Source organism: Chanos chanos, chromosome 10 (assembly GCF_902362185.1).
Source record: "Chanos chanos chromosome 10, fChaCha1.1, whole genome shotgun sequence".
Taxonomy (NCBI): Eukaryota; Metazoa; Chordata; class Actinopteri; order Gonorynchiformes; family Chanidae; genus Chanos; species Chanos chanos.
Window position 1 is genome coordinate 13527815 of NC_044504.1, and position 16754 is coordinate 13544568.

General features: G+C 41.5%; 1 protein-coding gene across 1 annotated transcript in view; it reads right to left on the minus strand.

The window, feature by feature from the left end:
• Positions 1 to 636: 636 nt before the first annotated feature.
• babam2 (BRISC and BRCA1 A complex member 2) overlaps positions 637 to 16754 on the minus strand; it is a 63072-nt gene continuing 46954 nt past the window's right edge. Inside the window, exons 7-12 of the mRNA XM_030786878.1 lie at positions 12594 to 12703; positions 6685 to 6784; positions 3267 to 3337; positions 2836 to 2918; positions 2484 to 2637; positions 637 to 1071 (exon numbers count right to left, since the gene is read on the minus strand). Of these exons, the coding sequence (XP_030642738.1) occupies positions 1008 to 1071; positions 2484 to 2637; positions 2836 to 2918; positions 3267 to 3337; positions 6685 to 6784; positions 12594 to 12703 (582 nt within the window). The 3' untranslated portion in view covers positions 637 to 1007. The remainder of the gene's footprint in view (positions 1072 to 2483; positions 2638 to 2835; positions 2919 to 3266; positions 3338 to 6684; positions 6785 to 12593; positions 12704 to 16754) is intronic.

Sequence of the window (16754 nt, forward strand, 5' to 3'; positions counted from 1 at the left end):
ATATCAGTCAACAGTTAAACAATTTTACAAGGCGTTTAAATGTTTGCTTGCTGTGTTACTTTTGTTTATTAATAGATAAGATTTAAAAAGGATATAAACTTTGACTACAGTGCCCTATATGTGTATCTGCAAGTTTTACCTGACTACAGGTTAAGGGTGTCCTCCATCATACATTTATATTAACAACAAGTATCCAAATCCTCGCATCAGAAAATACAGTGAGGAATATCTCATTTGTATGTTATAAATCGCTTGGTACTTCTTTCTCTTTTTTGTATGAATACATTCTGGTTCATTGTGCCTAAACATCATCTTACTAAAGCTAACAGGAAGAAAATGTGTTGGAGGTTTTTGGATTTCTGCAAATCACAATTACAGAGTTAACACAAAAACACAAACATGTGTTGTTCAATGGCATACAACTACACAGACTGACAAAGATAAAAATTAGAAAAAAAGTGAGATAAACAAAGAGGGGGGGGGGGGGGGGGGGGAAGATGGCATTTACAATAGCAGTTGATTAAGGGCAGCATGTAATGTGCAAAAACACAACATTTAAGACGATGTTTTAAAACAACAAATATCTAAATCATTGGGGGTCTTGTAAAGAACAGGTACTGGAACCATGATAATAGTGCACTAATGATACCTTAATTATATGGTCAACTGATTGCCTCTTAAGAGACTGAGTCCAACAAAAACAATCTCCAGTTTGGGATTCTCCAGCTGTGTAGAGTTCTGATAGTCCTGGTGGCACCCTTTGATTCAATACGAGTTCTTTCACGTTGTGTTTTGCAGCATTTTTTAATTCAGCTCAAAGTCAGAGATTTTCCATATTTCAAAATCAATCAAACAAAGAACAACAAAAACAACAACAACAACAACAACAACAATGAAAATATGGATGACCTACAAGATGTCCTTACTAATTCAGAATTCTCTTCACTTGTTCACAAATTTCAGGCCACTCGTTTTTCTCTCTCTCATGCCTTCATCCAGTTATAATTCTAAAGTTTGCCGTTGACAAAGGCTCCCTCTTGGAACTGAGGAATAAAAGTTTTAAAGTATGTCCTGGAGGGGAGAGAGAGAGAGAGAGAGAGAGAGAGAAAGAGAAAGACAAAAAAGAGAGAGAGAGAGGATGATGCAGTGAATAAAAGCAAGGCAAGGTACAGGTTGTTCTATTATGGGGATCAAAAGAATAAACAGAGTTTATTTGTTGTCATCATCATTTCTCATGAAGACAAAGACGCAGGTCCTGACAGAAGGCTTGTTGGTGCATATACAGACCAAAGCTGAAAGCCATTTATATTTGTCATAGACATGGTAAGGTGGAGTCTTACTCTTTGAAGGTCAATGTACAAATATTTTTGGGATAAAAACAAACAAACAAACAAAATCCTTGTTTTTACACAACAGTGCTGCTATACATCTCAGCTGCAGTGAGATAGTGAGTTTGCAATGAAATACTGACATACAGAGTCATTCAATCTGTACAGTTATCTAGCACTGTGAGACCTGTACAGTAACCTAGCACTGTGAGACCTGTACAGTAATCTAGCACTGTGAGACCTGTACAGTAATCTAGCACTGTGAGACCTCTACAGTAATCTAGCACTGTGAGACCTCTACAGTAATCTAGCACTGTGAGACCTCTACAGTAATCTAGCACTGTGAGACCTCTACAGTAATCTAGCACTGTGAGACCTCTACAGTAATCTAGCACTGTGAGACCTCTACAGTAATCTAGCACTGTGAGACCTCTACAGTAATCTAGCACTGTGAGACCTCTACAGTAATTTAGCACTGTGAGATCTGTACAGTGACCTAGCACTGTGAGATCTGTACAGTCACCCAGCACTGTGAGACCCGTACAGTGACCAAGCACTGTGAGATCTGTACAGTAACCTAGCACTGTGAGACCTGCACAGTCACCTAGCACTGTGAGATCTGTACAGTAACCCAGCACTGTGAGGCCTGTACAGTGACCTAGCACTGTGAGATCTGTACAGTAACCTAGCACTGTGAGATCTGTACAATTATCTAGCACTCTGAGACATGCACAGTTATCTAGAGTTGCTAGGTTGTCCAGTTATCTAGCACTGTGATGTTGGTACAGTTATCTAGTACTGTGAAGTCTGCATAGTTTTTTAGTACTGTGAGGTCAGTGCAGTTACAAAGTACTGTGCGGTCTATAGAATCATCTAGTACTACAAGCTCTGTCAAGTAATCTAACACTGTTTTCTACCATCACCTAGTACATACCTAACCTTGTTTTCTACAGACACCCTCCGCTTTGAGCTAGCTACTATTATATAACTCTGTGAGGACTGTACAGTCACCTAGCACAATCACCTGGAACAACACAATACACTTTGACATCCACATCACACATGAGGCTGTAATTCTCTCATTGAAATCTGTAATTCTCTCACAGAAATCTGATCAAGATTGCACAGGAAAGAGGAATTTGTATGTGGACTTACTTGGCTCTCTTTGCCATTTCGTTGCCGTCCCAGCGTGGGCTGTAGGGATAGGACTTTTGCACCTGTGAGTAGAGCTGTCCACTGTTGGTAAAATGATAAATGGACTGGAAGGTCAGTGTGGGCTGGTCACGGGGGAAATAGAGGGGCAGGTCCACTGTGTGAGCAGACAGGGTGTTAGAGAGAGCATTTCAATTCCAGTTTATTCAAAATATGGCAAAAGGAAAAATCACCGTGCACATAAGACTAGTGGAAGTGGAAAAATGGTGCATGAACAGGAGGACGTAATTCTCTGATAATACATAATGGTAGTGTTTGTACATGTCTCTACTCTGAGTGGGTATGTGCACCTCACCGTGAACCAGGAAACAGAAGTCCTTCCACATGAGAAGAAGGGTGAGCTTTGTAAAGCCTTCGGCATCATACTCAACTACTCCCCTGTATGTGACAGGGAGGCAGAAACACACACACACACAGACACACACACACACACACACACACACACAGAAAGAGAGAATCAAGCTCTGTTGACAGTTTTCTCTCACAGCATTGCAGCTTTGTACAATTTGAAGAAGTGTAAGTGGTATACTGCAACTCCTACCACCTGCATACATTAATATAAAACATTCACTCCCAAGCAAACACATATACACAAACAGATACACTTATACACACACACAAAACACACATGCACAAACAGACACACACACGCGCACGCACACGCACGCACGCACGCTCGTGCACACAGTCTGAAACCAGTGATGAGAGTGAGGAGAGGAGACTCACATTCCAAAGTGACTGAGAAAAGCTGCGATGTACTCTCTCCGCTTATGATAGCCTTGGATAATGTATTGTACCTGCAGGAGAGAAGGAGAAGGTGAGAGCCACCATTGTTACTGTCATTAATGAAGAGATCATGTCCTCACAGGCCTTTTTCCGGTGAAGCGGATGGTGGGGGATGATTTATATTTAGCAAATGCTGTCTCAAGGTCTCAAAGACACGCACACTTGTAACCCGTTAGTATGGCTCCCACTCTGGAGTTGAACCATATGTTGAGTGAATCATGAACTGCTATTGTGAAGTGGTTGTATATTATCCTTTCCTCATTTGAATATGTGAGAGTACATGTGACAAGTGATGCAAGCAGGCATGACAAACATACACTGAGCATGTTATGTGTCTGTGTTAGGGATCAGTGTTTTGACCCCACGGAACATTAATAAACTCCTTCATGACAAGTAAGACACTCTTATGACGCATTCCCATAATTCTGTCCTGAGGGGCAAAAATACGGCGGTCAGCTGATGAGAGAGAATAGGGCGAGAACAGGGATTGCCTATGCACTTCTAAAAACATGAGGGCCATGTTTAAAGATCATTAAAATAAATAAATAAATAAAATAAAATAAAAAAAAAAATCTTGAAAGAAAATCTTGAAGAATGCATGAAATGTCTCCTTAACTCTCGCTATGTTTTTCAAGCTGTAGCTTGGTAGAGAACATAACCAATGTTAAAATAACGGCTGAAGTGCGATAGCTACTGTGAGATCCAACTTAGGGGCTATTTCAGACTAACTCTTGACTGGTGAATCTGAGCTCAAGGGCATGCCTGGAACATGGGATTGCATGAGGATTTGTTTTCCTCTCTACTTTAGCATTTATTTCAGTTTTATCACAAAATTAGGGGATTTTTTTTTTTTTTTAAAAAGCCTTTGATTTAATGCCAAAAGATAAGCTAATGTGGCTGTTTTTGGCGTGCAACACTAGAAATGAACCCCGCATGAGAGTAATGCCTATTGCTGTGAGCTTCAGGCAGTCCTCAGTGACACCTTTAACGGGAATGCGCTGCACACACAGCTTTGGTTTGTATTTGGGGCAGGTGAGAAGCCCTGAGGCTTCCTAAGCTGCTTTGAAGGTGACTGTGCTAAAGCAAGTCTTTATTGTCTGAGAAAAAAAAGAGGTAAACTAGTCTAAGGGACTACACGTAAAGAACAAAGAGTCTGTTTGTTTGTGTTTCATATCTTGTTAAATATCAGATTAATGTTTTATGTTACCGAAGTATGAATTGATTTGCGGATCGGCTTGCATGGCAATTTGTTACGCGGAGCTCTCTAAATCCAGTGAATTTCTCCAGATCTGGTTACGCAACTAAAATAACAAAAGTGCCAAGATGAAGAAAAAAAAAAACGAAAAAAATTCTCCATCGAACACAGGAGCCACCCACGACCTACGATCTGATAAACACCTACTTCACTTTTAAATGTAGTCACACTGCAACAAGGGCAAAGACTGCTTGGTGATTTGGCTTTAGGGTTAAGATCATGTGACACATTTTCCCTGAGGAATTTGAACAGTCCTTTTCTTTCATTGGAAACTGACTTAAGAGGACAAACTCCAACATGACTAGTGCCAAACATTCAGCCGAAAAACTTCTTCTTTTTCTACCTGTAGTAAACATGACTGTAAAGCCTGTGTAATTAACACCCCCCCCCCCCCCCCAACCCAACAAAAAACTACAAATAACAAAACCTTTGGGACTGCCCTACGGTACTTTTTCAAAACACATACACAAAGAATGAAGCAGTATTGCACGCGCTAAATAAACACACAGGTATACATTTTCATTATCCATGAGATAATGAATAATAAAACATAGTTTTTTAAACGTTCGACCCTCTAATGTTACAAACTGTGTGACTCAGTCACCCACGCTCACTGTGTGCTCAAAGATCATTTACTTTATAAAAAAAAAACAAAAAACGCTTCATTGTGCCACTGGGACACACACACACTTTCTCTCTGTGGGCCCAGTTGGTTTAGTCACAGCAGCGAGGCAGGCAGGGAACTATGGGTGACTGAACTCAACACCTACGCCACAGTAACAATGAACAAAACCCAAACCCTGCCCTTTGCCCACCGTCACAGACAGGTGACATCACTGCCTGGATATCTGGCTAACTGATATGCTCACTCTAGGTGTTTCCGGGACTACTTCCTGTTTGCTTACGTGTGTGCATTCTTCTGTGTGTGTGTGTGTGTGTGTGTGTGTGTGAATGTGTAGGTGTGTGTGCTCCAATGAATGCTCTAATTTTCATATGATGCAATCTTCCATGTGTCTCATTCAAAGGAATGTGCTGCAGTCCATATTCTTTTTACCTGTATGAGTCATTGTAGAAAACTATGCTTTGCAATGTTTCAGGTGCAACAAGTTGCATCATGAGTTGCCATCCTAGGCAATCTTTGCTCTCTCTGCCGATCTAAAGACAAAAATCTGATGTGTTGTCTAATGACTGGTGTTATTAAGACACCTGAGAGAGGAACATATTGCTAAGGAAATCCTCAGACTGGCCAGACACTTACCTTCAAATAATGATATCTTCTAAATCCATGTCAAATATCACAATCCCTCTCTGTCTCCTGGTTAATAATGTGTTTACTAGCTGCTTTAGCTTTCTATTTTTGTGTATGAATATCACAGGTTAATGTCATCCGTAATATTTGAGTTAATAGAGCCCTTCATTGGACACAGACCCACATATTGGCTAATCGGACCGAATCATCACCTAACCAAAGTCACCTGTGTCGTTTAAAACATTACATAAACGTGCAAGGACCTCATCTGTGCCGTTACGGCACAGGACCGGGTCCCGAGGTCCTGGAGGAAGCTGCTGTTTTTGCTGTTACCTTTGTCTAGCTTCATCCTGGTCTTCTCACAGTGTTATCATTCTCTAACCATTGAACCCTCTCCTCTGCAGCCCCAGATAAGGTGAGCAGGGCCTGGGGAGCTGACTGGGTCTGAGGCCAGGAGCTCCAGCAGAGACACTGATGGTGGTGGTGGTGGAGGAGGAGAGGTGGGTGGGCTTGATTATGTATGCTGTCTCTCTGGGTATGCAGGCTACTCTTCAGGTGTGGAGTAGCACTAAAGCATGGGTGTATTTGGGGGGGGGGTTGGGGGGTAGAGTACCCCCCCAAGCCAACTGACAAAACAGGGTATCTCTGCTTCATCTACCACCTGTCAGCCTCATGTGCATATAAAATGCATATTCACACAAGTACACACCCTGCGGTGTAGGACAAACGACAGGTGCACAGGCACACTAACTCAAAAAAACATGCACGATGAATTACAGATAGAAATGTCGTGAATGAGCACACAAAGACACACTTAGACAAACATGGAACAAATAGCTTTTAGAGCATTTTACCTTATTTGTCAGTAACTGGCAGACTTGTGGCACATAGTCAATGAGGCAACCTCCACTAGGGAATGCAGGAATATGTAAAGCTGAGGGTCCTCCAAGGGCACTGAGAGAGAGAGAGAGTGAGAGAGAGAGAGAGAGAGAGAGAGAGAGGGAGAGGGAGAGAGAATAAATTATTGGTTTGAAGGATCAGCCTAAAAGTTAACATTTACATTTCTGAGATGCCTCTAGAGCTTCCTCTGGGTTAGGTGCCTCGCTCAGGGCCAGATCCGCAGTGAACCATCAAGCTTAGGCTTCAAACCTACAACCCTCCGGTTACTGGGCCTTCGCCATTACCATACTTATAAAAAAAAAATGTACAGAGCCATATATAAGAAAAATAAACATTTTTGTTTTGCAGTTGCTTCTCTGGTCAGTCGAGCAGCAGAGGCTTCAAACATTATGCTCAACACTGTTCGAAGGAAGTCATCTCTGGATGACATGTTCCACAGACAGAGCTACACTCAAAAGAATGGAGGAATCTAAGTGGCCTGCTGAGAGTAAAGAGGAGCATCACAACAAATTCTCCTCTGCCCCCCCCCCCCCCCCACCCCCACCCCACAGCCTTTATGCAGAAATCAATCTTCCCTAAAGTTAACTCATGTGATTCATTCCCCCTCTGTTTGTCTTTGTTCCTCTTGTTTGCCCTGATGTTTGTGATTAGTGAAGCTACGGAACAGGAGAACGTCATTCGCTGAGATGACTAAAAAGGACAGGGTCGTCGCTCTCTTACCCGGGGCCAGACGGAAGAAAGTTCATTTACTTGGCAGATGTTCTAACATTGGCTGTCATATGGTACTCGCCGTAGCTAGCATGGATAATGACACTATGCATGGCACTAAAAGAGACCCATGTATGATCAAGACCCAAAGATGAGACATGTTAACAGTATGGCCAGAGGCTTTAGGCAAATGGCACAAGAGTAAGTGAGGAATAATGAAAATGTTACCCAGGTAAGGACAGTTGAGCTGACCAACACCTTTCAGAGTCTTAAGCTGCCAATTGCTTTAGACCTAACTACTCATTAAAGATTATTAATGCTTTAACCTTGCTGCAAAAATACAGCAGTTATATTAGAAAATGACAAGCCTCACACAGTTTATAACAATGTTCAGTGATTAACATTTGAAAGGGCTGGAGAACAGAAAACATTTTGGCTAAGGTTTATAAATAAGAGATTTTATAAATCAGTGGTTATTTGGTCATTTTAGGACAAGCACCCATTGATTTATCTAGGATGCATGTTATTTCTTTTGTCGTTATTTGACCGACAGAGCCTTCAAGGAACAATCATGACCAGCAGCTTGTGTGTATTAACACAGAGAAACACAGTCTAGTTAAATATACACATGCAGACTCAAGATTACCCATGATTAGTATGTTGTTTTGTGCAGAACAGTATGTCTTGTACGTCTTGTATTTTCTGGTCTTTGATCAGATTTTTTTTTCTGCTGAAAAATCAATTTTTTTCCATGAGACAATCTAGTGAGAATGTGGGACAATTGCATTTAAAATGTTATTCCTGTCCATCAACTGCATGTATTCATAATTTAATGACGACACAGACGTCGCATTCATAGAATAAGAACGGAAACGGCAAATTATCGGTCTTGTCAGTCAAACTTATTCACGTCTCTGTGATCGTTACCGTCAACGTCTCGGTCTTATGTGTGTGCCTGTCCATTACTCACTGGGTCCTGATCATGATGATGTCAGAGAAAGACAGAGTGAGATGTAAATGAAACAATGAAAAATAACGAGCAACAACAATGGGAAAAAAAAGTTGTTGAACGAGTTCTTTATAAAGAAGCACTGACAATACATCAGCACCTCAGAGTAAATGTGTTACTAATAATGCATTATTGATTGTTGACATCTTCACAAAGCATCTTTTGTGTCTCTGACTGCCTGAAGATAATGAGCATGGAAAAAAAAAAAAAAAAAAAAAAAAAATAGAAATTCTGGATGAGAGTTGGACATTTTGAGAGTTTGTGGTATCTAACTGATTAGAAAGAGGCAAGAGCAATGGCACCACACTAAAATGAAACAACAAAACAAACAAAAAAAAAACCCCCAAAAAAACTATGTGGACAAGTTGGATGCTTATGTCATGCATATCTATGTGTTAAATGCAAACCACCTTGCAGGGTATGAATGTGGCAAATGGGAGGAAGGCATGTGTAAGATATCAGGTAATGAAGTTTACTGTGGCTTTTGCTGTAAAATGAATGGTGAGGAACCTTCTGTCTGATTTGCTTTAATACCATTTTGAACACAAACAGCAGACCGACTCTACATGCAGCTCAACAATGCCAACGCTATTCATACCAACCAGAAACTGTGTGACTTGAAATGCAACAGGCTAACAATGTTGTAGCAAACAATGAGGGGATGAACGAGTTTTAGCTGATCGAGGACCTCAGAGGTTCAGGGCTAAACAAGGATAACCTCAGTTATGTGTACGTGAGACTACAGCAGGACAAAACCATAATATCTGAATAAACCAAGTGACTTGCGAAAAGGAAACAGTCAAAATACTGTAGCGGGGGGATGACAACGTGGTTGAGAACTTTTCCTCACAGATACTAACACAAGCAAAGCAGATTTGTGATGGAGGTAGAAAAATTCCCTAAACTTAGTCTCACTTAACCAGAAGTCTTGGGTTATTTCCTCAGAAGATTTAATGCAAAAATAAGGGGAGGGGGAGAGGGGGAAATGACGACTGTGTGAACTGCGGTGTGACAGATGTACCTGGTGGTTTGTATCCAAAATTAGACATAGAAAGAGCAACTAAAAAAAGACAGGGTGGAGCAGTCCCCATGATGTTTCTGAACGCCGTGCCTAACTTGCGTTTGATATGTATGAGGGTCTCTGATGGATCCTAAAAGACGCCCTCATCTGTCAACCCCAGAGACACGTGGAGCGAACGTAAGAGCATTGACACCTCAGGATCCAACGGGCATGGCAGCAGGGACGTTTAGTGCCAGCGTGGCATCAGCATTCATATGGTATGAGTCAAAGTTATCAAAAAAAAAAAAAAAAAAAGGTAAATTGCTCAAAAAAGAGGGAAGAAGTCAAGTAAGTGTTAGTGCTGGTTTGAGTCCCATTAGGGGCACAAGAGACAAAAACAAAGACTGACATACTTGTATCAGTGCAACACCTCACTACTGCATTGAGAATGGTCTAAGACCTAAATAAAATCCAGTCAACAGTGGTGATGTGGTCAGAAATTGACCACTGCTGAATGGTGTAGAGGATGGTGCATGGCAACAGATGGACTAAAATCCGTACATACATGTAGAGTAGGTATACCTCACAAAGTGGTCAGTTACTGTAGGTCCAAGGTAGCTGTTTACACTTTATTTGTATAAAACACACATTTACACGTACACAATCTTCTTCTGAAGCAAGAAAAAAAAAATTGCGGGCTTGAGGCCAAAGCAGAGCCCACACATTTCTTTTATATAAGACTGTAGGATGGGAGCACCAGCGAGGAGAGACGTCAATCGGCTCCAGAGCAGAAACCAACACAAGGCAGAATAAGAAGACGCAAAATGTGTACACTTGGGACAACAGTTTAAAAAAAAAAAAGAAGAAAACTACAGCTTCTGTAACCACAGACCTCGGGAAAGAAAAATGATCATACCGGAACAAAAGGGAGAAACGTAGGATGTTGTCGAATAGAAATAGCTTATAGCCCCTCAATAATTCCACATCAGTTTATATCAACCACCTCACAGATTCAAGGGTACTGTTTTCAGCCTTTTTTTTTCTTTTTTAACGTAAAACAGTAAACTTGCATACCACTGGAAACGTAAAGACAAATGTTCACTTTCTCACTAAGCCATAGACAAATGTGTAGGAGGCAATCTCTCAAACTTTCAAAATCATGGTTTGAAGAAGGAGATGTTGAAGTCCTTCACGATGTTACAATAATAAACCCTTGTGTGTGGGAGTTGAGTAGCGCTATCACTACAATGCCGCTTTCATTTGAAGTGTGAGAGGTAAACGGAGTGAATATACATTTGTGTGGTTATCTGGCTTCCTCACTCCTGGAGGTAAAGAGGCTTCTGAGTGATGGAAGAAGAGGGAGTCCTGTGTGGTTTGAATAGCTCTCTACTCAGGCAGGCTGCAAGCGACCTTATTCGGGTTTTTCTCTTTCAAGTCCTACTCGTTCTCGCTCAGTGTTTGTGACTGAGCCAGAGGGGCTGGCTGGCTGGCTGGGCTGGCTGGCTGGAGGGGGAGTGGGGGTATGGGTTGGGGGGGGGGGGGGGGGGTTGGAAGGGGTCTTTTCTCTGTGAGCCAGAGCTGGGTTCTGTATATCGTTCTTTTTTTTTTTGCTTGCTGCCAGCAAACGGTGCCGAGGACAGCTAGCTGATACAAAAGCTAGCTGCAAACCCAAAGTTCTGATCAGGAGATGAGAGTGGCACAGGAAACCACACAAAAAAGCAACACACATGCACATGCGCACACACACACACACACACACACACACACACACACACGCACACGCACACAGAAACACAAATGGTGCAAATGATGCATACAAATGCTTCATATAATAGGCTAATGGATTCAGTATTTTGAGAGCTTGTGCACCTGTGCATTGTGTCTGTGTGTGTGTGTGTGTGTGTGTGTGTGTGTTTGTGACTGTGTGTACAAGAGTCGAAGTGCAGAAGAAAAGAATCTGATTATTCAAGTTTGCAGAAGTTTGTCCTGTGGCTCTCTCCGTAGCTGTACTCTCTCGCTTAACTGTCCCTTCCTCTCACTCAGCCAGCGCTGGTCGCAGACAAGCACACGGGCAAGGTCAACCCTGCGTGGACACAGATTATTAAAACCACCCACAATGCAAAGGGAAGAGTGGGCGGGCAGGCGGGCGGGCAGGGAGGGTGGGAGGCAGTGTGGCCAGTGACAGATAGGAGCTGACATGGCCGGAGAGCCAGCAACTGGGCATGTTTCGTCCCCCTCTGCCGGGCCTGAATGAATGGATTGAGGGTGGCATGCGGAGAGGAGGAAGACAAAGGTAGAAAAGCTTCCCTCGCCCAGAGGCTGGCATTACCAGACCTTGCCCATCCACGTTGTCAGTCACCAAGTCACGGTGAAGTTTCCTTTGCTCCCTCGGAGGAGTAACCTTGAGTTCCGTCTCTACGTTAGGCGAATTGTAAATGTCAAACTTGCTTAAGCTACGCCAGAGGACTTCACAATGTTTAATCTTTACAAGATTTAAAAGATCATTATGAATTAAAATCTTTCCAATGGCACAGAAATGTGCAAAGACTCACAAAAAACGACAAAGAAAAAAAAAACATGCCCCTAAACTCCACCACAAACCGCAGACTAATTCTCAATTCCTCCAGGTTTTAGAGAAGTAAAGAGAGGAAGAGGAACTTTTTCCTATGAAGGTCATTTACTGAATTCGGCGGTTGGTTGGGTGTGTCATCTGTCTATTTGTGTTGTCTTGTGTAACAGCTCAGTGGAACTGTTTTAAACTTAGACAGTTGTATTCTAGTTTCAGAATTTGCTCTTGTGTAACTCAATGACATTTCTTATACCATGTCCATAATGTTCCTGACATACAGTGTGCTAATAAAGGCTTGAGTGTACATAGGAGAGAATTACACAACACTGCCATGAAGAGAACACTGTAATCAGAAACTATTTTATTTTCTTTCTTTAGGTTTTATTTACACACAGTGGTCTTTGATCGCCTTTGCTTTTTTTCAAGGCTGTTGGGCTGAAGCGAGGTAAAGAGGTGTACGATTATTAACTTTGGGTTGTTGAGGTCTCCTGCTCTTACGACATGGTCAGAGCTGGGAGACAAGTGACATTTGTAATAGAGAAGTTAGTGTGAACATGGGGAATTTGGAGGCACTTACTGTTCAATGCTGGGTGAGAGGAACAGTTTGGGAAACACCTGTGTGGCTTCAGCATCTTCAAAACTAACTGACAGAAGAGCTACGTCCACCCCTGGGTCCAATGCTGTGTCCTAAGAGAAAAACAAGAGAAAGCGAATACACGGAAATGAACAAAACATATTCTACACATACTTTCTCATATCCTGGTGCACAATGAAAGATGCACATGTGCGGGCATGTGAACATGCACATGCATACACGCACAGATTAAGAGAGAAAGTTAGCCAGCTGGAAGACCAGTTTAACTTGTGCTAGCACGCTATTTCACCTGATGGAGCTTGTAAAACCCACTGCCATCTTTCATGCCGCATTAACCTAACTGAAGTGCTGGCTATGACTGTGAGCCACTATCTAACTATGTGAGAACCTTATGGAGAAGCTCCAGAAGATCCTGGTCTCCACCACATCTTCGTTTCTCAGCTGCAGTCTTTCCTAGAGCTAAACCCCTGCCGAAATGGCACTAAGCTCTAATCAAATGTTTCTCAGTCGGTTAGGACTCATCCATTTGTGATAATTGCTGTGCAATCTCTACTACAATTAAGCACGACTGTATGCGTTGGATGTGCGACGTTACCAGTTAGCAGAGACACACACGATATGATCACTAGAACATAACCTAATGAAGCACAATGAGTTCTGTGGAGGAGAGGAGAACCACTCTTCAAATATGTTGAATGAAAGGATATTTTGGCAGGCACCCAGCAGACATCTCATCTGACAATCTCATTTATAACCTCCACCATCACCTACCACTGAACCGATTGCATACACTTGATTTGCTTAATCAAATTAAGACTTCCAATGAATTTAATTTAATTAAGGCACAATCACACTACAAGCTTCCAAAGCTTCAAATCTACCATTTTTTTTTTTAAAAAATACCACCACAGCTCTCTGATGTGAGATCAAACATCAGAGCTGACAATATTTCAAGAATCATTTCCATGATTCCTAATAATAATTAATATTTAAAAACAGTAGAGACATTGAGCTTATATCCAAATCAATGGATGCATTGCCAAGAAAACCGAATCTGATGAAGCATTCAGAATGGAGTTTCCAGAAAGCAACCCACAAGGAACCTTAAGCAATCAAGCATACAAAAATAGTCAAAAACACAAAGCAAGACATTCCATGACTTCAAACTATTCAGACACCAGGTGGTTGTGTGTTTATGTGTAAACAGTGTTTTTCTTTCTTCTCCTTAATTCTGTATTCTTAGGCATTCTGAGTGCTCATTATGTACATTATACATCCAAAATCAATTTCCTTCATGTTTACCAGGGCTGTTGATGAAAGAGGTCACTGTATATCTATATATTAATGCTGACAGGTTTTTGTGATATAATTACAAAGTTATTTTGGTGTGCTAATCAACAGACAAACGACTTTTTTTCAACAGAAAAGGAAGTGGTAAATGACAGAGAGGTAAATGACACAAACCACTAAATGATGAAGTAAACTAAATGATCAAGTGGACTTCACAGTGACGCACAGTCTTGTGTGCAGAACTGGGTATTCTACATCTTTCAAAGCTTGATTAACAAGCAGGTACGTGTGTTCAGGCATGGAGCTGATGGTGTCCTTCAAAGCCCATTATTTGCTGAACGCAGCTTTTATGACTGTTTTTCCATTGAGGCTGTATTTTCAACAAAAGAAGTTATGTGTATGTGTGTATATATATACACACACACACACACATATATATATATATATATATATATATATATGTGTGTGTGTGTGTGTGTGTGTGTGTGTGTGTGTGTATGTATTCTTGGAAATAACATGTCTGATGTTGGTAGTGGCAGAGATTAATCCAAGATTACCCCTGGATGACTATAAAAAGGATCCCTTGGTTTACTAAAAAGAGGAGCCCATATCAATATCATTACAGTGTCTTGTAACTGGTTCCTAAAAAGATCATACTTCCAAAGAACTTTATCCTTTCTCTTTTACTTCTTCTTCGAATTTCCAATTGTTTTGAGGCACCATAAATCCACTGTTTTGGATCAAATCAAACATAGACATGGCCATCTGTATACAGGCAAAGAAAATGTAAACAAATGTGGGATGACGTGACTGTATTAAAAGGCTCCTGCCTTGGAAAAAAAGAGAACATTTTGTGAAATCTGGAAAAAATGTAAGTCTGCTGTGTGTGACGTGTGAGAAGAGAAGAGAAGAGAAGAGAAGAGAAGAGAAGAGAAGAGAAGAGAAGAGAAGAGAAGAGAAGAAAAGAGAGTTTGAAGTGCATCTCATACAACTTCATTTATTCTCATCCTAACAAAGCGGCACGGCTGCTGTCAGGGGCAACCGAACAGCAGCCGACGTGCTATTCTTGTAGGAGAAATTCTGTGTTTGCTATGTACTAGAGATGACAATTTAATGTGTGCATGGCACATTAAAGCAGGGGTCACTGAACAACAGCGTTGTTCCAGCCAGTGAAACAATAGACAGAAACATCTCTGAAGTATTACTCAGATGTCTACCAAAATCAACTATCCAAGTCCAGTTGTTTTTTGAGATTGAAAAAGAGATGTGTAAGTCTGTGTCATTTGTCCGACATAATCCGTGCTAACAGGGTTTTATAATGAGCTTCTAACGCTGCAGACAGAAGACCCTATAAGGCTTGCATACGGAGCTCCATGCTGAAAAGGATCAATTTGACTATTCTCTGAAGGCAAACGTGTGCATCTGAAAGGAGGCCATGGGAACAAAATGTCAACCATGATGACTATCGTGTTCCGTGTGCTGTCTCTTCACGTTCCCTGTCAGGCTCCATCAGAGTAGAAACGGATGGTGGTGGTGGTGGGGGGAGAGGGCTCTGGTTCCAAAGGTGTTGCTTGATTGAATCAGCTCAAATAAATGGGACAACACAGCATCCACTGTGCACGAGCCATCGGCAGTCCAAAGGAAAAAAAAAAAAAGAAAAGAAAAAACATGCTCTATGACTACTGATGGGCTCTGAAGAAATCTCCAATGTGAAAGGCAGTGAGATATAGGTGACTAAAATTTTTTGTATGTAATGTGATTTCACTTCTTAGCGGACGAGATCAGAATGAGTTGTTCTTATTGACTTTCCTTCTACCTCATGACAGTTATTTTTGACAGGCCATAACAGACAAAATACAACCAAAACCATTAACATCCGAAGAAGACCAAGACTGTTTTTTAATAGTGGAGACAACAGAAATGCAGACTCGCTAAAATAAAACAGATGACATAAGGATCATATTTCTCTGTTAATAACTCGATACAAATGTCAACAAAGAGGCTTCATGACATCAAATACTCTTAACAGAAACACAACTGAGAATATCACCATGAGTTTTCAACAAACACACATCGCAAAACAAGAAAATAACTGTCTTTTTGTGACATGAAAAGAGAATTCCAGCCATGTTTGAGGACAAACATGCCATTTAAGTCAGAATGGGAAAAGAAAGTAGTATTGTAGTAGCAGTAAAGCCCATATCTCCATAAGTAATGCGGAGGTTTCTAAAGTACTAATGAAGACGATGGTCTGGTGACTAATAGGTGCCTGCATGGCTCTCGCTCCAGGACAGAGGGAGGGGTTCCAGCGAGAAGTGAACTTAGTCCATCCTCTACAAGGGCCATGAGTCAGAGAGATGGGCCAGGCACGGAGCTTCAGGTGCCCCCAGCCAAGCCATCACATGGGCATGAAGTCCTTCTCCTCTAGTGACCCTCCCCGGGGCCAATGCACAGCTACATGATGTGACATCGGAGAAACTTGACAGCTGTCTCCAAGCCAAGAGCCGTCTGGTCAACGTCTCTTAAGTATAAAGCTGAGAATGCCAACATACGTGCATAATAAAAACAAGGGACAAGGGAGATGTTCATAAGAAAGGTCAACTTAGTTAGGTATGGAAATAAGGCTGATTTGGGTGAAGCTTGGAGAGGTAGAAGGTACCGCTAACTTGGTAAGGTATGGAAGAAGGGTTGATTTGATGAGGCTGGGAGGTAGGGCTAACTTTGAAAGAAATAAAGGTAACCCAATTTGAATTTGGTATACCTTAGTAAAGGGAGATAAGTTAATAATTCTATAATGCAAAGACTGAAGAGTCAAGGGACTGAGGGACTGCATTTGAACATGGCATAGAATAA